This window comes from Canis aureus, chromosome 32 (genome assembly GCF_053574225.1).
Source record: "Canis aureus isolate CA01 chromosome 32, VMU_Caureus_v.1.0, whole genome shotgun sequence".
NCBI classification, from domain to species: Eukaryota; Metazoa; Chordata; class Mammalia; order Carnivora; family Canidae; genus Canis; species Canis aureus.
The window spans coordinates 25,531,690-25,555,221 of NC_135642.1; the positions used below are offsets into that span (position 1 = coordinate 25,531,690).

General features: G+C 34.1%; 2 protein-coding genes across 2 annotated transcripts in view; both read right to left on the reverse strand.

Annotated features, from left to right (window-relative positions):
• CCPG1 (cell cycle progression 1) overlaps nt 1-23,532 on the reverse strand; it is a 39,749-nt gene that overhangs the window by 15,293 nt on the left and 924 nt on the right. The window contains exons 2-5 of the mRNA XM_077881178.1: nt 7,467-7,535; nt 4,889-5,009; nt 2,993-3,069; nt 1,921-2,122 (exon numbers count right to left, since the gene is read on the reverse strand). Coding sequence (XP_077737304.1) covers nt 1,921-2,122; nt 2,993-3,069; nt 4,889-5,009; nt 7,467-7,526 — 460 coding nt within the window. The 5' untranslated portion in view covers nt 7,527-7,535. The remainder of the gene's footprint in view (nt 1-1,920; nt 2,123-2,992; nt 3,070-4,888; nt 5,010-7,466; nt 7,536-23,532) is intronic.
• The window catches only part of DNAAF4 (dynein axonemal assembly factor 4), a 95,270-nt gene continuing 76,731 nt past the window's right edge, over nt 4,994-23,532 (reverse strand). Inside the window, exons 10-11 of the transcript XR_013370312.1 lie at nt 7,467-7,535; nt 4,994-5,009 (exon numbers count right to left, since the gene is read on the reverse strand). The gene's annotated coding sequence lies outside the window, so the exon portion shown is untranslated. The remainder of the gene's footprint in view (nt 5,010-7,466; nt 7,536-23,532) is intronic.

Below are 23,532 nucleotides of genomic sequence, written 5' to 3' on the forward strand. Positions count from 1 at the left end.
ATGTATAAAGCTTTAATATAAAGACTAAAAAAGGAAAGAGAGAATTGAAAATACTTATTTTAATTATCACTCAACATTGTTATTTGTGCTCCATCAAAATTGATCACGCCTTAAAAAAAAAAAAAAAAACGTATGTGCAATATAAACTTTTCTACAACTCCCAACTTTGCTTTCTTGGGGGGAAGTCCTGTGGGGGCAGTGGATAGTATTCTTACATGAACAAAAAGTATACTGCCATAAGAATCTAATTCAGAAGAAAAAACCTGAAGTTGAAATCCTACAGAAATGGAGAAGAAAGGAAAAATCAAAATAACCAGGCAACAGGTAGTAGGGATTAACAGACCAAGAAAAACAGGTGAAAGAACGAAGACCCCTGGCAACTGATTTATATATAATATTTTCAACATAATCCAAAATATAATTTTTTGAAACTTTATAGCACTTTGTTTATTGAAATAATTCATTCCTTCAGGAGAGATAGCAATGGATAAAAATATTCCTAATAAAATATGCCTTTTAACTGAAACTGTAAAACTCCCAAGAGCTGCAAGGAGATAAAAATCAGAGTAATGAGCTTTGAAGTATCCAAGTTCCTGAAAACATTGTTTGTAAGATCAATTTCTTAAATGTCTGCCTAGACCCTTCTGCAATCCTCCTGCTTCAATGTGACTTTTTCCGGCCCATGAATATTCTCATATTCAACCACCATCTATAGTCTTCCCAAAAAAGAAAGGAAAGAGGGAAAGAAGACTACTTGAGTACAGCACAGACCCTGGAACTAAATGAATAAAATAAGTTTGAACAAAAAAGATTCTGAAGTCAATTCATTAGTCCTCGTAATACATACACTATGTACACCATTCTGGCGAAGGCTGGCCACTAAGAATGCCAGAGGAGTATTTAAATATTTGAAAAAAGTGTTTTCAAACTCTTGCTTATAAGCAAACTGTCATTAAATGAGATAGCTAAAAATCTCTATTTGACATTTTATTAGCTTGAAATGGCATAACAGCAATTCCTGGTTCTGGCAAGTATAAATATTAAAGAATGGTAAACTCTAAGAAAATGACCTGAAATAAACACATCCTTATTTCTGCATCAAATTAGGAAATTTTAGGAGTCACTGACAGTGTTCCAACTTGTCTTTCTCCCAATTCATCCTTGAGTTACAAATCTTGGTTAGTAACTGTGAGTTCATCATAATAGGTCTGCTTCTTTTATTTCCCAGTAACTTTGTGTCTAAATATTTATGTCCACCTTGAAAGATGTAATATATATCCCTCAAGCTAAGCCAAAGAAACAGAAAGGAATAAGCTAAGTACTTCAATTTTAACCTCTACATCACTGTCTGAATAGTAGGCATTAAGTGCATTAATAACGTGACTTAAAATAGGCACCCTTCCATGACTCAATCTAAAATGAAAGATACAAAGGTCAGGGGTTTTGGGATGTTGTTGTTCTGCTAGCTCTTTGAACACTGTTTAGCACATAAGTAGCATTCAATAAATGTTTGCTAAATGATTAATAACTGAAAGGATCTAACAGACTTCGATAAGAAGCTATTTCACAATTTCTAAAATACAAAATTTGTATCATTCTAAGTAGAAATCGACTTTCTTCTGCTTTTTTGTTATAATGGCTCAATCTTCCATCCTTAATATCTAAAATATGTCAAATTCATTTTGGAGTGTTTAAGACAATAACAAATCTCCTTGAAGATATTATTTTTCATCTTTTACTTAATAAAAGATGGCATTTATTGTTATAACAATTCTGCTGTAGGCCCTGTGACCTAAGAAAACACTAAACAGTAGATTTTACCAAAAAAATTTCAACTGTAATAAAAACTTGTCCATTATGTAAAATGTGGTCCCAGGAGACCTTACATCTCTAGCAGTGTATTCTTTACGCAGCTCTTACCAGTTTCTGGCTGACAGAATGTGTACTGGCTGCTGGAAGAAGAGCCCATGTTTAAGTCTTCTGGACTCTGTGCTTCTTCAACAATTAGAGTTTCTGGATTTCCAATTTCTTCTAACTTAGGTGGCTCAAGGGTAACAATATCAGAATCATCACTGACAGTTCCAAAATAGACATTGTCTTCAGATGACTTTTCTTCTTCTCTCTAAGGAATAATTTTAGACAATAAATTTACTGTCAGTGTCTAATAAATTTAGAAAGTAAGTTATTTAACACCCTTATATTTTCTATTTTCTATGTAGTTCAAAGTGTATACCAGGATTTAAGTAGTATGGTAATTTGGGCTTAAAATAAAAGATAGGAGTCCTGCCCAAAAGACAAAGATTACTCAATACCAAGTTCATCTTTTAGTTTGAAAACACCATCAAACCCCTTAGCAATTCTCTCAGAATTAGATCAAACTGTTGCTAATCATCATAGGCTGCAGAAGCTGATAGGCCCACCTTTAAAGCCAAGGACCACACAAGGGAGAGAATTCATTTCTCACTAATTCCATGGGTTTATCTGAGCATAACTCTGTAGTCAGAAAGCCCAGAAAAGAGTGATTACAAATTTCTCTGGTTACACATATCACAAACTTCAATAGCTATGTCATATACAAATCATCTAGTTTTATCCAGAAGTCAAGTAAAACATCAAAAAACAAGATTCAGTTTGTTCTCAAATTTAAAAGCGAACCTTCATTTTTAGGTAAATCCTAATAACGTAATCTCTCAATATAATTCAAGAATGCAATCTATTTCCAAAGAAAAGCATATTAGAGGGGAAATGAACAGAAATTACTTTTGCAATTACTTTGGTAAGTTAAAAGACATCTCACCTAAGAGTTTAAGACAGAAGCTAACTCTAATCATAAAGGTGACTGATCTATGGAGTCTCAAAATTTTTAATAGAAGTTGTTTATAATTCATAAAGCAATAGAATGCACAACCTGAAATGGAAGCTTTAATTATTCCTTAGTATTAATTAACAAATATTGTATGTCATATATCCATAGAGTACAACACAAGTTTACCTCAAGTGCTGACTTCGTTTCCTCCAAAGCTGGATAAGCAGCTTCTCCCATTAATGGTGTGCCATTTTGGCTACTCTCTGATAAAAAGCAAAGATCAATTCAATCAATTACACTTAACTGAGTTTTTGTAGTTCACAAAGATTATAATTTGAGTACATAAAATCTATTCCTAATTTTTAAAAGTGGATTTAATTAAATATCATATACAATGATAAAAGTCACTCTACCTTTGCGTTTAAAAAGATTTCTCTATTCAAATTATTTGAAACTGTCGGAATTATTTCAGATACTGAATTCACTTAAGATCTACTAAAAAACAATATAAATCTCTAAGTAAACATAATCTTTTTTTTTTTTTTTTTTTGTAAACATAATCTCTACTTTACAATACCAAAGTAATGAATCCAAGGTATCTGTAAAAACCTGTTAATTTGGAGGGATGCCTAGGTGGCTCAGCAGTTGAGCATCTGCCTTTGGCTCAGGGCCTGATCCCAGATTCCCAGGATTGAGTCCCACACATCAGGCTCCTTGCAATGGAGCCTGCTTCTTCTCCCTCTGCCTGTGTCTCTGCCTCTCTGTGTCTCTCATGAATAAATAAATAAAATCTTTAAAAAAAAAATCTGTTAATTTGGAAAACCAATTTTTAGACATCTGATGGTACATTTTCTGAGTTCATGACGTTTATTCAAAATTCCTAAAAGTATTACTATTCTAATGATTGTCAATGCCTGGTAACGCAAGAATCAAAACTATAGCTTCAAATTATGAATTCTTTGCAATAAAAAAGATTCAAAAGAACACAAAAAATAAGATAATGTCACTATAACAGATATATTTTAGAAGAAACTCCTCAAATAAAAGGGTGTACAAAAAAGCTGAAGTTCATAAAATTATATTTTTAATGAAAAAAGCTATTAAAAGTTTAATACAAGTTAAAAATACTACAAAATGATAAACATATACATTTTATGCATAGCAAAGAACACAACCAAATGTTAACAGTACTTACAACCAGATAAAAAGAATTAAAGGTGACCTAAAATTTTTTTTGCTCATCATTTTTTTCTGTCATGAACATGTATTTCTCATATAAATTAGCCCCTTCAAAAATTAAAAAACAGGAGAAAAAAAGAAAAACTATCCCATTTGTATGTGTTCCATAGCCCCTAACAAAATATTAATCTGAAATTAAGACTCTTCAACAAAGATGGACTTGGATCCAAAGACTCTCAAGGAACTTTCAAAGTACTTTTACATATGTGAGTATATGCATTACTTGGGAGTAATAATCCACAGCTTTCAGATTCTCAAAGAGCTCTCTGACCTATCAATGATGAGAATCAGTGTTCCAACACGAATAATCAATATAGGCTGAAGACAAGATTAAGAAGTATAATCTATCATACTTCTAGGCATGACATACTCACTTTAATCTCCTGAGTAAATGTTCTGTTTACATTTTAATGCAGTTTTTTAAAAAAGTTTAAGAAGTACTTTAAAAATGAAGAGTACAGCATTTAAATACCTTTTACCACCTCTAACCAACAGTAATTTGAAGCATGATAACTAGAGAATCCGAGTTTAGTAAATCCCTTATGATTAATTATTTTGTAAATCACTAGCCTTAATCAATGATTAGCAGTATTTAGCTACTGGTTACACTTGTAGTATCAGAGAGTTATACAGAGGCCCAAATATATACTACAGCTGCAAATAAACAAACCTCTGGGCATTAGGTACCACTACCTACCTAATCCACACTAACATTCTAGTCATTCAGTGACCTGATCACTTAAGTTAGCTGGAAATGCTGCCCACCTAGAAAAAAGGTTAAAGATTCATCCTGTTGTTTACACATCATATTTAAGAAAAAAAAGACCTTTTTTAATATCTTACCTCCCGGCTCTGACTGCAATACTTGTAGTTCCTCTTGCTCTAAAGATGTACATTCTGGAGCGAGCTCACAGCTGTCACTGGCTGTACCATGTTCAGAATTCACCATCTCTATATCAGACCCCTATGGAAAAAGTGATAATCAGTTATATGTCTATCAGCTGCTCAAAGTTGGACACGACTACAGGTAGATATTTCCAGTGTTAAAAGTCCTAGATGCCATACTCCAAAGGGAGTGGTATCTAATCTAACTACCTTTTATTCAATTTAGTCCATAAAGACCTATGGCAGGAAAATGGCAGGATGGAATCACAGGCTAAGATTCTCTCTCTCTCTCTCTCTCTCTCTCTCTCTATATATATATATATATATATATATATATATATATATAAAAATTTAAATTCTAACAAAAGTCAACCAAAAATCAAATGCTCTACTCGATAATAAGCCCAAGCAATAAATTTGATCCCAGAGGATGTTTTTAAACTAAACTTTAGCTATTTCTATTAATTTACTTCTACTCAACATTTATGAAAGTACTATGCAAGGCACTTCACTATGTGTTATGAGGTATAAAAAATACAAATCCAAAATACAAGTTTATAGCCTATTCAGAGAAATTTCCATATGCAAATAACTATTTACTGTGACAATGTAGAAAACTAAAAAGCCTAAGGGCAAGGATTAAAATGAATCTATAGAATGAATGGAGTAAACCTTCCCTATAAAACTTTAGAGTATTATTTATTTTTCCAAAGTTGTCCTCCCTACTGTAATGTTAGACTGTCTTCTCTATAATAAAACAGTGGATCTTAGTTTTTTTTAATCCTTTATTAATTAGCAAAATAAAATTAGCCACTAAGCTCCTTCTGCCTATCCCCAATGCCTCTCTCCCAATTTTTCCTGTGGTTTACTGACCCATGAAATCGAAAGGTCTAAGTTCTCCTGACATATATAACTCAAAACAGTAAAAAGAATTCATGAATGAGAACTCTGAGTGTTAAGACACTTGCTTAAGGTGGCAGGAAAATGATAGAAACAGGCAAAGTTAGGGCTGAATTGGGGATTGCAGGGGAGACCAGTTCTGGCCTAGGAATGGTGCCAAAGGGAATGATGGCAAAGGGAATGATGGCAAAGGGAAAGGAAAAGGAAACCTGCATAAGAGACATTAGCAGCAGAACCTGAAAACTAGATACAAAGGGAAGGAGGATAAAAATACAAATATGATCTACTGTAAGACAGGATGTCTCTATTACAGAATACTCCAATGACACACTTGGCTGAGTGCCAGAGGTTTACTATCTTGCTTCATACTACAGACTCACAAGTAAGACTCTCACAGCTTCCTTGATCCTATACTATTAATTATCCTGAAGGAGAAGTTATTCCTATGGGAGATGATCTATGCTTTACAGAAAACAGGTTAAAAATAGAAAAGTCACTTATTAAAAAAAGAAAACAGAAACCACCTCAATCTCAATTGATACAGCTGCTATCAAATTTTCAAACTTTACTGCAGAATAAAACATCTCTTCTGGTTAATGTTGATTTTAAGAAGACATGAGTAACCAACTGTCTAAACCTTAAATTATCAAAGTAATTATAAAAATACCATTTAAATTTTTATTAATCAAAGAAAACAAGTCAAGGCTTAAGAGATCCGAAAAACAAATAGAAAATCTATAGATAAATCCATTAAAACTTTAGATATAGATGATTTTTAACTTAGTGCTTCTACTCATTAGAATTTTTTAAAAGACTTTATTTATTTGACAGAGAGAGAGCACAAGCAAGGGGAGCAGTAGGCAAGCAGGCTCCCCAGTGAGCAGGGAGTCCAACATGGGGTTCGATCCCAGGACCCTGAGATCATGACCTGAGCTGAAGGCAGACACTTAACCAATTGAGCCATCCAGGTGCCACTACTCATCAGAATTTTTATGACTTTTCTACAATAAACACATATGTTTCCAGTGTGGAAAATAAATTAATGCTTATTATATGCCAGCTATGTAATATTATACTTCTATAATAAAACTCTTTTTTTTAAAAGTGTTCTAACCGTAGTCCTTTTTCTATCAAGTTCTGTTAGTAACATAATGTAGCATAACATATCCAAAGTAGAACACATGTTCCCCATGCTCCTTTCTGATCTGTTTAAATGCAGACTCTGACATTTTCTAGTTACATAACCTTCACCAAATTACTTAACCTCTCTAAGCTCTAGTTTTCTCATCTAAGAAATGAGAATGAAAACACTCTATACCACAGAAGTTGTTCAAAATTCTATGAGAATGTAGGTAAAGTACAGGGCCTAAATAATAATAAACCCTCAATTAATATTTGCCTAATGTCTCAAAGCCAAGGAAAGCAATGTACAATAATGCAGAAGACATTAGCTCATGAGGAGTTTTCAGAAGTGAAGATTAATGTGGGTGGGAAAATGTCCAAACTATAGACAATGGAACCTCAGGTTTCAATGTAGAAAAATACTGACCTTCAAAAAAAAAAAAAAAAAAAAAAAAAAAACAGCTGATACACTATAATATTACAAATGGCCTTATAAAAATGTTAAATAGCATACCTCATGATTGATGACAGTCCAACCACAAGATGAATCACTGTCACTGGAATTTTCAGACATTTTTCAGGTCTACAAATAAAAAACATATTGTCACATGGGATACATTTTTAAAAATTCTATAGGAAGCACTATATGTGCCCAAATGCAAAAAGTGGCTTACTGCCTGCCTTCTAGGTGAAACAGACAACCCACCCACAGATTTATCACACAGGACATATAACTGCATACTTGCATGAACAAATACAACCAAACTTTTAAGACAAAGAGATCCTCCTGAACTAGAATAGTAGACAGTCATACTGTAGGAATAAAAAAGCTGTGGTCTGAAAGAAAATGTAAGATTTGGCCAAGCAGAACTGAAGGGAAAGAAGCCACTTTGTGTGGGTAAATCAAGGTTTCATTAAAAGATCAAATAGGGGAAGAGCTCCCAGGCCAAGCAAAATGAAGTCTAAAGTACTGGCTACATGAAGCAATGGAGATTTTTCAAGCAGGGACGACACGATCAAACAGTTTTTATGAAAATAACGGTGTCAGCAATACTTCACCTAAATTAAAATGGTAGGAAAACGACCAGAGATCGGTTAGAAACTTGTGGACACTGACAATAACGTAAACTTAAGTCCTAAACCAGCATATATATATATATATACTGGTCACTCTAACTGGTTTATTCTCCCCTTTCTATCTGAAACTCCTATTTAAACTTCAAAACCAAGCTAACTAAATGGTAATCTTACTGGCTTTGCTGTATATATTTAAGTCCTATAAATGCTTTTATTATTGTACATACACGGAAAACACACAGAATCCATCTTGATGGTTGGTGTTCTAACAGAATTCTATTTCAGACAATTTAATATGGAACCAGTGTTCCAGTAAGAACAAGGCAAAAAAGAGTGGTCTAAAAATTTTATTATTTTAAAAGGAGAAGGTGTTGGGATGCCTGGGTGGCTCAATCTGTTAAACATCAGACTCTTGGATTTCAGCGCAGATCATCTCTGCACTGAGCATGGAGCCTGCTTAAGATTCTCTCTCTCCCTCTCTCTCTCTCTCCTTCTGCCCCTACCCTTACCTCCAAAGAATAATAACAAAATGAGAAGGTCCTTAAGTCACAAATGATATAAAAATTAGCATGTTTTCAGAAAAATTATTCAAAATCTAAAATAAGATATAAAGATGACTGTATCACTTTTACAGTCATGTTAGAGCATTTTCTAATAAGTTACCTGAGATCACCAATTACCTGATTTCCTACTTACAACTGATTAGGGCCCAGGCAGTTTATAACTACAAATCTAAAGGTAAACTACTACAGTGCAATAAATGTTTTCTTTCCAGTAGAGAAGACTACCCCAAAGGTTATAGTCTGTATACCCTACAGAGTATTAACCAATTGTATATCTTAGCAATTTTATTTCAGTATTCCTTATTAAACTGAATATATAACTCCCAATGCCTCATGAACCAGTTTTCATGAGTTTAAAAAAACTTATGATATGTTACGATTTGTACTTCATTTTTTTAATAATAATCTGAAAATTATTGGTTGATGTATGAGACTACACAAGACAGTAATTAACTTAGCAAGAGGAAAGGAGAATGGTCAAAGAAGGCTTTATAAATAAGGTTGCAATGTTTTTTAGACATGCTCTCTCGCATTAAGAGTTATTACAAAAAAATAGTTTCCTCGTTAAAAAAAAAAAAAAAAAAAAAGACACTGGAAGGGTTTCCCAAAAGAACAGAAAAAGCATCACAGAACAAAAACAAAGGCAGAAAAAATCAAGTATGAACATTCTAAGGAAGGCACTAATCCAGCATGAGTGGAATATTAAAAGAGTATCAGATAGGAATCTTTAAAAGTGCATATATTAAGATGAGGAAGCAATTCAAGAGCCCTCAACCTGCAGGATACAAGCCATCAGTGCAATAATCCCTGGAGAAGATGAGCGCCTACATTTAACCAAGACTGACGAGGGGGAGAAATTGGGAATGATTTTAGAAAACATGAAAGATTTTTTTTTTTTTTTAAAAAGGACTGAATAACTAAATATAGAAGAGGAAAAGAGTATTGGTAGGAGAACTCCCAGGTTTCTGGTTTAACCAGAAAAACCATTCTATATGGAACAAGAAGGAAAGCTGGCTGAAGCCTAAAAAGCATTCTTCACCATGTGGAAGATGGTAATTAACTTCCTCTGAAGCCCACATTCTCATGCTCCATCTCATCCCTGAGATTTACCAGCTTTATTTTGTTAATAATCTTCCAAAATTTGTGGGTTACCAAACCCAATCAGAGATATTTAATGTGTTTATCTCCTACCCTTCTCTAAGTAATTTCCATTAAACAGTTCTTTTAAACAGATAAATTCCTAGCTTTTGTTTTCCAACAAAGTAATCTAACAGCTCAGTTGATGAAATTAACAATGCCAACAATTCAAAATAAGGTTATATACAATGCTGAATTGAGATGACTTTTGCATAACTGAGTTTTTCAAATCAAAGAGCTCACTTAAATCAGGGCCCAGTTTAATTCTTTATTTACTCATCTTGAAGGAAGAACAAGTTTGACATCTAGGCCAAAGGAGAAAAAGAACACAACACCAGAAACAGTTTGGATAAGTAAAATTCACAGCCCTACTAAAGAATCATTTTAAGTCAGCAGTTCTCAAAACGTTGGGTGCACTGCAATTAAAACTTTAAAAAAGTAAATTTCTGAGCCCCACTTTAGACACACTGACTCTAAAAGCTGCCATTGTATCTGAACTTCCCCACTTGACAGTGATCTTCCTAAAATGATAATTTTATTATATTACCTCTTTAAAATGTTAAAATTTTCTTTTTTTTTTTTTAAATGTTAAGATTTTCATATGGTCTTTAGGATAATGCTCAAAGGCATTGTATGGCTAATGCTTTATCTCTAACACCTCATCCTCTCTCCATCCACTCCCTTTCCCCTCATGATTTTGATTCCCTTAAAAGGTTTGGCTTTCCCTTAACTCCAGGGCTTTTGCAAATATTCTAATCAGTTCCCTATCCCATTACCTCAACCCAAACTCCTGTACCCACCTTTGGTATCTCAGCTAATGCATTACTTCCTTTGTGAACAATTCCCTGACACCATCCCCAAAGACTAGTATTTTCCCTAATCTACTACCTGAAAGAGAACGCTGTGCTGTAATTACTTATTTACCTATTATATATTCCCAACACACAGCACATTGCTTGACACATATTAGGCACTCAAAAAGAAGAAAGGTAAAGACTTCTGGATGATGATGCAGTAAGTAACACAAGTCTAAGTGTTCCTCAAGGAACTCAAGATTCTAGAGGAACCCATGAGGTTTGTTATTTTGACCAAATGTAAATGCACAAACCCTTAATTATTAGCTTTACTAATAGTTCAGAAATATGCAGAGTTTATGGAAAGTTACAAGGCATAAAAAAATACAAAGTTATAAAGCTAAGGGTGGCTTATGAAGATAATTAAGCTTGAAGCACTTTTCTACACTCAGGCTTCCTTTCATTCCTGAGTAGTTTCTTTAATCAGTCATACATATCCATAATTGCTTAGGTTTCTTGGGTATTCAAATATAATCTCTACAAAACTAAAATCACTTCCTGCTGTTCTTCCTGTCTTTGGTTTCTGAGAAAAGCATCAGCCAAAAACAATCTGGCTATAAGGAAAAGCCACAAAATATCAGATCAAAAATCCTAGATTTAGGATAATTCAAACCCCACCTTGACCCAAAATTCCAACCAAGTCTAACTCCTTCCTTATCCATTCCCCACTTCCACTGCATAACCCAACTTCATCATTTCCCACTTCAATTACAGTAACAGTTCCCTAATGGATCTCTACCAGCAATCAATTTCCTTCAAGTCACTCCTACATAAGGCTGACTACACTAAGTTTATTCTAAAACTTAAATCTGCTCATTTAAACTTCTGAATCACACTGCCTTCAAGATAAAACCCGAAGTCCCAGAATAAGAGATTTCAGAACAGGAGACATTATTTATATTGACTCTCACTTCTTAAGAAATCTTAAAGAATATTTCTTCACAACACATAAGATTTTATATGTAGAACCCTATGGAAGAGAATGACAATAATCATTACAAACATGATTTCAACACAGAATATAACACATTGGTGATAACAGGATTCCATGGAGTCTCATCTCGTTTATGAAGCTACTTACAGCAGAAAAGTCCAATTCTACACTGGTATAATCAAATTCTTCAGCAAACAGGAGGCCTACGGTGAATAACATTTTAAATTCATTCCTTTATCCATCTGTTGAACATTTACTGAGGTCTTAGCACTTGCTAGGTATTGAAAATGCTATACACCAAGATTCAAAACAAATAGGAGTCTTACCTCCTGGGGCTTAAATTCTATTCGTAGTAGAACTATGTTGAACTTTACCTGGGCCCTGTGCTAGACAAAAGCAAGAAACACTGAAAAAATCTCCCAGTCCTGCTTTGTCTTCTGACAAATGACTAACTGCAAAGGACCAACTTGCCCTCACAAAACGCAGTTAAGAGTCATTTCCATCCTTCCTCATGATTCCCTTGTTTACTTGTCCCTATAAAACCCCTTGGTTTTCTCCGAGATGTTTCTCATTAATGAACTTTCTCCATATTGTAATAACCTGAATTAAAATCATCTCAGTTGTTCTGTGCATTTCATTTTCCACACTGGAGACATTCAATCAACAATATAAACAGCTAGGTGTATTTGATGGTTTATTTCCTAGTATGGACAAAACAAAGGGGAGTAGCACAGAAAATGCTGGGTTGGAGAGGATTCATTTTTATTTTTTATTTTTTTCATTTTTAAAAACATAGGAAAAGCTTCATTAAAAAAATATATCTTACCATCTATTTTGAATAGGTGAGGAAATCATTATGCAGTTAACTGGTGGAAGAGCGTTTCTGACCAAACAGCAGGTACAAAGTTGGAATGAAGCCTGCCTGCATCTCTGAGTAACAGCAAGGAAGCCTGTGTGGTAGAGAAGAGTGGCCTAGCAAGAAAGCAGGAAGAGACAAGAACCGAGCACTAACAGGCAGGGATGGACCATGTAGGGCCTTACGGATCCTAAGCCTTTTTTAAGCTTTTTATTCTGAGATAAACTAAAAGTCACAAGAATTATGAGGAAAGAAACAGCACTCTGGTAGCCTTACTGAGACAGCATTGTGAAGGTAGAGCAAAGGCAGAAGCAGGTACGTCACTTACAAAGCTACAATAATCTAGCTGAGAGATGATGGGGGTTTGGACCAGTCAGAAGTGGACAGGTAACACATGTATTCTGAAGGTACAGCTAATAGCACTTTCCGAAATACTGAACGTAAGGTGCGAGAGAGGACTCCTGGGCTACACAAATACAAAAATGAAATTGCCACTGAGACAGGAAGGCTTCAAAAGCAGTAGGTTATGAAAAGAAAACTAGTGAACTGTCTGGGGGCATGTTAAATCTGAGACAGTGATGATCACATCCAAGTAAAAACATCAAGCAAGATGCTGGAGCCTGAATTTAGGGGAGTTATAGTCTAAAGATGTAACTGTAAAATAATTTAGGTGGCAGCTGTCAAAAGAAATAACACAGCAACAATTTTATCTCATAATGTACAACTAGAGTGAGTATTACCTGATATGATGGTGCCCCTCATCCTTCCTGAGTAGCTACATTTTACTATGGAAAAGTGTACGGTTTCCTGCCACCATATCTTCTAGAATTAGACAGGATGGAGAATGGAGGCATTATTCTCCCACACATCCAAAATTCCAAAGCAAGCCAACCAATGGGCTGTTAGCAAAGGTCCCAAGAAATGCTGCTGTACTTTAAAGATGAGTCAGTCCAGCTAGCTTTCAAGAACCTATTTCTAAATGCTTTTCAAAGACTCTGGAACTTTCACCTCCCCAAAAGGATATCATGGTTTAAACCAGATCATCTTAAGAAAGGGAAAAGAATCCAAGATCTCAACTAATAAAAACTTTTAAGATGTCTTTTATACTCTAGTTTTTGTCCAGTAACAACCCCACAGAAATGTTTTAAATGAGCCTACCTTGATCTGGAACATAAATATCACATTCATTCAGTCAGTCAGCATATATTTATTGGGCCAGTGCTATGTGCCGTGCATGAATTATTCCAAGTGCTGAGGATACAGCACAGTGAGGTACTAAATCACCAACACCTTCCCTGAAGAGAGCTCATATTCTAGCACCACAAATAAGCAGAATATACGGTAAACCAGTTGACAGCAAGTACCGGGGAAAAAAACAAAGTATGAAAGAGGAAAACTGAATGCAGGGAATGGAGGGTGGGTAGGGATTCAAATTTTAAACAAGGTTAGGGAAGGTCTCCTACAAAACAGGAGGATACCTATTTCTCCATAACCTTAACAGAGTAATAAATAACCCTCTTTAATTTCTAATCATCTCATGAGCAAGAATGATCTCCTCATTTTAATCTGCATGTCCCAGATAACTTAGTGGGATTGTACATCTCCAATGTTTATTGGTGATCCTTATTTCCTTTTCTGTAAATTATCTAATGTTCCTATGTTACACTCTCTTATTGGGTTATCTTTATTGATGTGTAGTTCTTTATAAAATGGGTCATGAAATAATTCACTGTTAACACAACAAATATTTTCTTCTAAAATGCTTCAATTTTTAAAAAATTTCTTCTATCATAGATATATTTTTAAATTTTATGTTGTCAAAGATAGAAGATGGAGAACAAAGTGTTCTTTAGAACATCTGTATTTTAGGGACACCTGGGTGGCTCATTCAGCTCAGGGCATGATCCCAGAGTCCCAGAATCGAGTCCCATATCGGGCTCCCTGTAGGGAGCCTCCTTCTCCCTCTGCCTATGTTTCTGCCCCTCTCTCTTTGTCTCTCATGAAAAAATAAATAAAATCTTAAAAAAAAAAGGAACACCTGTATTTTATATCTTGCTTTAGAAAGTCTTTCCTAAGATTACAACATTATTCTCCTATATTGTCTACTAACACTTTTTCAATTTTGGCTTTTACATTTAGCTATTTAAATCTATGTATCCAGATTTTTTCCCTTTAGTATTAGAAATTGTCCTGATTATTGAAATTGCATACTTTCTATGATTTGAAATGCCACTTTTTATTATATAAAGTTCTACAGATTTATGAATCAGTTTCTGTAGTCTCCATTCTATTCCACTGATCTATATTCCTTGTACCAATACAATGCTATTTTATATATTATGGTACTTATCACTAGTACCATATTTCAACTCTTTCCTAAACATATACAACCACTCTAAACACTTACATACAACGATGAACTGATTGCAGGTTACAAACAATACTTACTCCAAGTACAATTTTTTTTTCTTCCCATTCAAAAGTCTCCCCCTGACCTTGAGAATAAGTATTCTCTATAAAAAGTCAAACTCTGTGGAGATATTCAGAAGCTTTCACTACCGGCTCTAACCTACCAATCACTTAGGTCTCCCTCTTGAACTCTCATCTGGACAAACTTGCTGTTTGCCTCCAGGACACAGAATGGACAGTCCTACCTCCACATCTTCACTTACTCAAGTTCTATTTCCTGGAATGGTTTCCTCCTTCCTTTCTTCTGATTTTTATATTTAAGGCTCAGCCCTCCAAAAAGTTTTCCTAGATCACAGTATCTGACACAATTATCTCTCCCCTTCCCTTGAATCTACGGTATTTACTTCTTACTTCTTAGCATAACGTACCTAATGGTAGTTTATATTACTTTTTTCCTTGAATAACTTTGCTTATTAGTACTACATTCAAGGCTTTGATAAAAACCTCCAATTTTAACCCCACCCCTAATTTGCCTGTTAAACTTAGCACAGTTATGAATATTTTTTAATGTTGCCTATTCTCAAAAGGGATTGAGAGCCAGCCACTAAAATCACTAACCACAATGAAGACGTCGAAATAGAAAAGCTTAAGAAATCCACTATTATCAAAAAAAAAAAAAGAAAGAAATCCACTATTATCTAACAATTTCACCCACTCTTCAGCGCTTCCCAGCAAAGTCTCCAGCAGCAAGGAAAGAAAATTTGATGATGTCTAATACAACATCACCCAGCGGTCTTACAAGGTTACTGTATTCCTCAGCTCTAAAAAGACCTCTTACAAAAGCCTAGCAGAATCTATTTTTTAAAAAAGATGGAAGTCTCCAGCTGGAGCTGGCTTCTGTATCATTTCATCTTACTTTCAGCAATCATAGATGATGATACTCTTGCATCTATCAGACCAGCCTTTCTCATGTAATACTGAAGATGCTCTCAGTTTGGTATTAAAGACAGTGAAGTCTAGTCTAGATCTATGCCAAGGCATTTTACTCTCTAACTGTTGTAGCACAGACAGCCCTCCTTAAAGTGCTACACTTTAACCTCAACCCAACATAAACTGTTGTGATGCCACTGATCTACATTAACAAGTCACTTTAAAAAAGAGCCCTACTGAACTCATTATCTTGTTCCTTGAAACTGTTAGTAAGCACATACTTCACTACATTTTCAAGCATCTTTAGAAAAATCATCAGTAGAAATTTCTTTCTGATTGTAATGTTAGACTAAATGGCTTATCTTGAACAGCTGGCTTCAGTAATAGAAGAGTTTTCCCTCATGATACCTAGCCTTGGTAAAAATATAGACATCGTAATGTATATTGTGGGTAGAAGAGTATCTTTATCCTTGGTTCCATTTTATAATTCCTATCACTATGTTCCCTCTGTCTCACTCTTCTTTTGTTACCTTCCTGCATTTTATCTACCTCTTTAAGTTGCTTCAACCTTCTGGCAACAAGATAAATTCATTCATTCACATTCATTCTGCAAATATGTATTAAACACCAGTTATATAAAACTATTCTAAATCCTTTTATTACAATTACTATCCTTCAGGGCATAAAATAGACTTTGATTAGGCAAAATGCAAAGTGAAGCAAAATGTGCAGATAAGAGTGTGGAGGGTATTTCAGGTAAAATTGAGACCATAAATAATGGCAACAAAAAGCATGGGCAAGAATGTCTTCCTCAACAGTGGGAGTACATACAGTTTATTTTTGCTGTAAATTTAATTTAAATGCACCTGGGATATATCCTTCCAAACATTTTATATAAGCATTGGGGTCAACAAGTTCCCTACCTTACTTTTTCCAATTAGCCATATAACAAATTATTTAATGTTTTAAAAATTAAAAATGACTTTTTAAATAAGATTTTATTTATTCATGAGAGACACAGAGAGAGAGGAAGAGGCATAGGCAGAGCGAAAAGCAGGCTCCCCATGGAGAGCCCAATGCAGGACTTGATCCCAGGACTCCAGAATCATGACCTGAGCCAAAGGCAGACACTCTCAACTACTGAGCCACCCAGGTGTCCCCTAAAATGACTTTAATGACTACATAATGTATTATGTATCTATCATAACTTATTATCCTATTAATGGACGTTTAAGTTGCTAATGGGTTTTTATCATCAATGAAAAACAGTGATACAGGACACCTGAGTGGCTCAGCGGTTAAGTGTCTACCTTTGGCTCAGGGCATGATCCTGGAGTTCCGGGATCAAGTCCTGCATCTCCCTGCATGGAGCCTGCTTCTCCCTTTGCCTAGGTCTCTGCCTCTCTCTCTGTGTCTCTCATGAATAAATAAAATCGTAGAAAACAAAAAATAGTGATGCAAGAAAAAAAGTCATCAAAGACTTTAAGTTAGATGGTTCTGACATTATGCTTTATGGTAATCTGGCAAATTCACATTTCAAAAGTTATTTTGACTAGGGGCACCTGGGTGGCTCAGGTCAGTTAAGTACCCAACTCGATTTCAGTTCAGGGTTGTGAGATTGAACCCCGCCTTGGGCTCCATGCCGGCCACAGAACCTGCTTAAAATTCTCTTTCCCTCTCCATCTCCCCACCTAAAACAATATTGGCATAAATACTCCTGTAGTTAGATGGTGAGAAATGTTTCTCTTTCAGGAATTAAGGAGTCTTCAAGCTGTTCACTGTGGGAGGGAAAAACCTTCCATTTTATTTTTCTTTTTTCAAAGTAGTCTAATCTTAAGTGATGGCTCAGTTTATACTTTTTTTTTTTTTTTTTTAACCACTTACAATGCTGACCCTATTTCTGTCCCCAGATGCTAGCAATAAATAAACCTAGTTTAGGAGTCCCTAGTACCCAGTAGGCCTTTTTGTGCTGTGGGAAACATAAATACTACCCTAGAGAGGTTGATTTCAAGCTTACTGGCTAGAAAGATCAAGTAAACCCTTTATTTGAAAAAGACTAAGTTTCTGTAGGACTTTTTAATCTTTACAGTAGATAAATCTTGCAACATATTTTCACCAAGCAAAAGCAAAGCTAAATGGCCTTCCAAAAACATCAAGGACAAAAGATCTGACAGGTAATTCTGAATATGGAACTAAGTTCTGGCTGCCATTTTGGATGCTTAAAACACAACATAAAAGCTTCCCACCATTGGTGTAAAAGGTAGAGGATGAAAGAGATGCATAAATAAAACAGCCACTTTCACATAAAATACTTTTGAATTAAAAAAGAAAGCGAATTTCATTGTTCTCCTATCTTGCCTCTCAAAGGAAAAAAATCAGTTTTTTGCCAAGTTGCATCATTCAGGAATCGCAGTCTCCATTAAATTTCATAAATGTGATGTTACAAAAGACTTTCAATACATCATTTTCTGTTTGCCTTGTGAAAGATCAGCATTAATATAAGACTTCATAAAATTTTAAGATCACTTGGTAAAATAGGGCTAAAGATTTAAATATACAAAATGAAACCACAAAGACTCAAAGAAAATGGAAAATAGCTTTATAATCCTGAGGTAAATAAAATATTTTTCTAAGCTCTACACCAAACTCAGAAATTGGAAAGGAAAAGATCTTAAAAAGCATAAACTTATTTGCCAAAAGTCACTATATATAAATATGAATGATATACTGGAAAGATATCTGTGATATGTATGACAGAGTTTTCAAAACACTTCAAGTGCACCAATAAGCCAGTAAGAACAAGGCTATAACACTGAGTGGAAAATTTAGCAACGAACATGCTGAAACAATTTATGGAAAACATAAAAATAAATTTACAATAGTGAAAAAAATACTCAAACTTAATACCAAAGATAACAAAGGAGAAGCAAAATTATTTTAACACCTAACCAATTAATAAAGACTCAACAGGTTAATAAGTTAGGGGAAAACAGACATTGTAAACAGTGGAAATGTATACCATCATCCTTTAAGTGATTTCTTTTAACTTTTAAGTAATCTCTACATCCCATGTGAGGCACAAACTCCCGACCCCTAGCTCAAGAGCCACATGTTCTTCTGATTGAGCCAGCCAGGCTTCGCTTCCTTCAGTGATTTTTAACAACAAAATTTTATAGGCAGATACACTGTGACCCACTAATTCTCTTTCATTTCCTATTCATTTCATTTCTAGGAATTATCTGATAGAAATACTCACCCGAGTATAAAAATATATACACCTACATGTAAGAATGGTTGATGGAACAGTTTTTACAACATAAAATTAGAAAGCAAAAGGTATACCAAGAGTGAATTTATTAAAATTAAAATTTGTAATATCTATAATTAATGCAGCCATTAAAAAGATAGAGTAGATCAACATGTCCTGTCATGGAGAAATATCAATACATTTTAAAAAGCAAGACAAATATGTATATTAAAATGCTATTTACATTAATCTATATGCAATATTAAAATGTTAGAGTATCTTTCAAATATAAAAAACTAAAATTACAGTATGTTGGCAAATTGAATTTGAATATTTAAAAAAATTATATTTAAAAAATATAAAACCAAAACTATATGTATCTGCTAAATTTTCAGTGACCAGTTACTAACTTTATAGTCAGCAGAAAAAAATTTTTTTTCTAAAATAAAAAGACAAACCCAATTTAAAGTACAGTATATGACAAGTACAAATCCAATCATCTTCTGAAGATGACAAGTTAAAGGGCTTAAAGGAGTCATAGAAAAATGTTTCCCATCTGAGGAATGAGAAGTCAACTGTAGAAAACTGACACTTTGATGAAACAGAGCTTTGATGAGGCCACAGTGCAGTAATTATGGCAATCAGATGTGGGTCCTATGGCTGCCCTGCCTCTTGTTACTATATTCATCATGTGAGTGGATACAAAGATAACCATAACCTATCTATAGTAAGTTACCCTCTCCTAGTTCTAATGGAGTGGAATTTCATTTAAAAACACTGAAATCTATCACTAAAGATAGGTATCTGGAAAAAAAAATCTAGAACAGAGTAGTAATTTCACTTTACCCATGCCCAGAAAAAGGCATCAACACAGTGACATGCAGCAAATTAACTTTTTGATCTAGAAAATAAATAAAGAAGTGAGTCAATACACAATTTCTTCACAAGTTTCCTTCTATGATGTAACATCCCTCAAATTGGGAAACAAAAGCAACCACTGCCATATTTGAATATAAAAGTACTCTTTTTTTGTTTCCCTCTAAAGGAAGCCAGCCACACCTTTAATAAAAAGTCTGAAATGACCCGAGTCAACAATATGAATTCAAACACCATAGGGAAATTAAGATGCCTGTTAATATGTAAACAATGTTTTCACCAGGTGTTTCATTCTGAGAAAAAATCCTGGTTTTCTGAGATTGTTTTATCTTAAATCTGGAAGAACCTGAAAGAGCCAACATATACATAAAACTTGACCAAGTTCCATACTCATTTGGGCACCATGAGGCTCTGGTGGCCCCTTTTTTCCTTTCATGAATAAATAAGTAAACTATTGGGTTTTTGCTTGTTTTCCTCTATTCTCAAATTTTTAAAAAGTAACTAATTTTTGCTTATTATAAAATACATATCCATCATGTATCTATACCCTTTAATTCATCCTAATTTTATGAAAACCAAAGGGATTTTGCACTTCTATTGTTTTCCATTTATAAATACAGAACAATGAAATATACATCCATTGTTACTTTTTAGTATTAATATTAGAAAGTTAGTAAAGATAGTGAGTTATCAACAACTAACCATATGACAGCTGTTACCAACTGATGCATGATACATATTTCTTTGCCTTTCACTTTCACTTATATTTACTCTCATAAAGTCCTCAGAAAAGTTTCTAAAAGACTTTCCTACTTGAATGTTCTGTATGTCCACCTTAAAGTTAATCTCAACAATAGATGCTATAATAGGCAGGGTTGACTCCCCCAGAAGGTGTCTAAGCTCTGAACTATTTCTGAAAGACCAATGCTTACACATGCAAAGTATCTCTCAGAGGACCTAGGATTTGATATTCAGTGTAGGCTCACTGTTATGAAATCAACTTAAAGTGACATTTTAGAATATTAAACACATTTAGAACATTAAAAAACATCCACTTCCTACTGTTAGAACTTAAACTGATGATCTTCTTAGACTTTAGATGTGCGATTAAAAAAAAAAAAATCAAAACCAAAATCAAAAGCCCAACCATAAAAGCACACTGCAGTTTCAGGACCTTTAATGCAGCAGAGTGCAAAGTCACAGTCAGGAGAGGGGCCAGGTTTCCTTCAACCTAGAAAAAGCCAAAAAAGCTCTACCAAAAACGTCAAATTAAGATTCCCATTTAACTGTTATCCATCAAACTTCGCAATCAAGAAATACGTATCACATTCTAATCACACTTCAAATGTACAATGTACTTTATGTAAATGTTACTTATGTAGGCCAATAATACTTTCCATGGGCAGATCACTCTGCCACTTATAAAGTGATATCATTCTCACACCTGATTTGATCTTCACAAATACTCCATGAAATAAAGCAACTGGCTATTATGTACAACGTACACATGGAAATAAGATAGTCATAAATTATGTGCTCAACATCATTAAAAATCCTGACTCCCAATCCAATGCTCTTTTTACAGTAATTTCATCATGATGGCAACATGAACCAGAAGGCTTTAGGATAATGATTTATGGACAAATACTAAAGAAAAATTAGACTTCTTACTTCCTGTAATGAAGGAAGAAAATCTTTGACTCACTTTACTAATTTTTTAATACTTCCTTCAGAAAACCCTACTGGCCCTTAATCAAGTTTCCACACATCATATGTCCTTTAAAAAAAGAAAATCCCTAAACTTATCAGTTACTTATAATCCTTCCCACATTATAGGGCTAAATTACACCTTAGAACTCAAACTGAGGAACTTTTTTCAAGTTTATCTGGTGCAATATATTGGACATGACCTCTGAAATACACTCATACCACTAATTTGTTTTAATCTAGTCAAAACTATAAAACTGCCAGCAAGGAAATTCTTGAAAATATAAGTTATCACATACATTATGGCAACTTCCTCACCTAACCACACATAAGCATGCAAACAATCCAGCCTCTAGTAGTTCTGCATTGTTAGATGAGTCTGCATTTTCTGTTTTAAAATATCCTGGGCTTAACAGGCCTTGCTGCTGTGTCTATGTTCTTTACATGTAAGAAACTACTGCTCTGAGATCTTAGCAGTTCATACTCACCTAGCTTGTTTAAATCTTTATTTAACTTAGATAAGAATATAACTACACAATCTAAACTATAATACTGTGGAACCAATTAGTAAATCAAACACGTTCATCAATGTTTCTTATGCTCTGAAAGTGGACCCAAATATCTAATAAGGATATTGAGCCAACACAATACACAAATATACAAATTCAAAGTACAAAACAGTGAAAAGGAATTGAAATCTGGGGAGGAAGCAAAGCTTCAAAGAATAAGAAAATAAAATATAACTTGAAAAACAAAAAAAGCTTTACAATGGATATTTTATTAAGACCTCATGAATACTTGGAGTTGAAGTTAAACCTCAATTTTTGAGGACTGATAACTGCAAAAATACACAGAATATTCCTACAGAAGACCAATGGGACCCTTTCTTTACAACAGAAAACAAAATGTGGGCTAAATAATATGCTTCTTACCCACCCATATCCAACATATCCATAATAGAAAATAAAAGTAAGCACAATCCAAAATATCAGTACCATATAAAATCAGGTACTCAAAGTGATTCAACGAAAACAAGTTTTAAAAGCCCTCATTTCATCATCGCTTAACCTCTTTATTTCCACGAGCAAATGCTTACAAATAATAAATTTAAAATTCTCCTATTTCCAGATCTTTTCAGATTAATATGCCCATCTTTTCTCAGTTGATAGATTTACAGGAATAATCAAGATTACACTGCCTCAACTAAACACGAAGCAATTTTGTCATTGATCTTATGTACAAAATGAAAACAGATTAAAATGAGAGGTACAAATGCTAAGAATTATTGTCATATTTGGAGGGTTTTTTCCTTTTAATTCCAATTAATGCATTTCTTGCCCCTTCCAAATAATTTACATTTCAATTGTTATTCATATATTCTGTGGATGGAATAACAGGGGCTCTATGTAGGTTTTCTTGTTGTTCCTTATTCGCTTTTTTAAAGCAAGGTTTAGAGTCCATGGAATTTGCTGCACTTCTATCCTTTTAAAAACTAAGTTCTTTCCTTCAGAAAGTTTGAAAGACACCAGAATGTATTAAAAAAAAAAAAAAAAGGTCATTTGTAGTTTCACCATCTGATCACTTTTATAACTTTGAGCTTATTTCTAGTAGACATGATCACTTCTGGTTCTACAGTTGCGTTTACAAAATTAGAATTATACTATTTTCTAACATCTTTTCATTTAAAAACTGGTATTTCCCACACCCTTGAATATTACGGTAATCATTTGAGAATGATTTAATAGCTTCTTTAATTAGAATTCTGTCTTTAGCATAAAGGGTTAAAAATTATGCATTAAAAAAAGTACCCTCATTTTCTCTGTCCCTTCACCTTTATGATAGGAACTCGGGAAAGAATAGTAAACTAAACCACTCATACTAGCGTCCAAGGTGTGATAAATTATATCCTTCTGAGAAACGTGGGACCTAGTAAGATTCAAGCCCTAAACCAAAAATATGAAGCGCTAAGACATTCCAAGTACCATCCAAT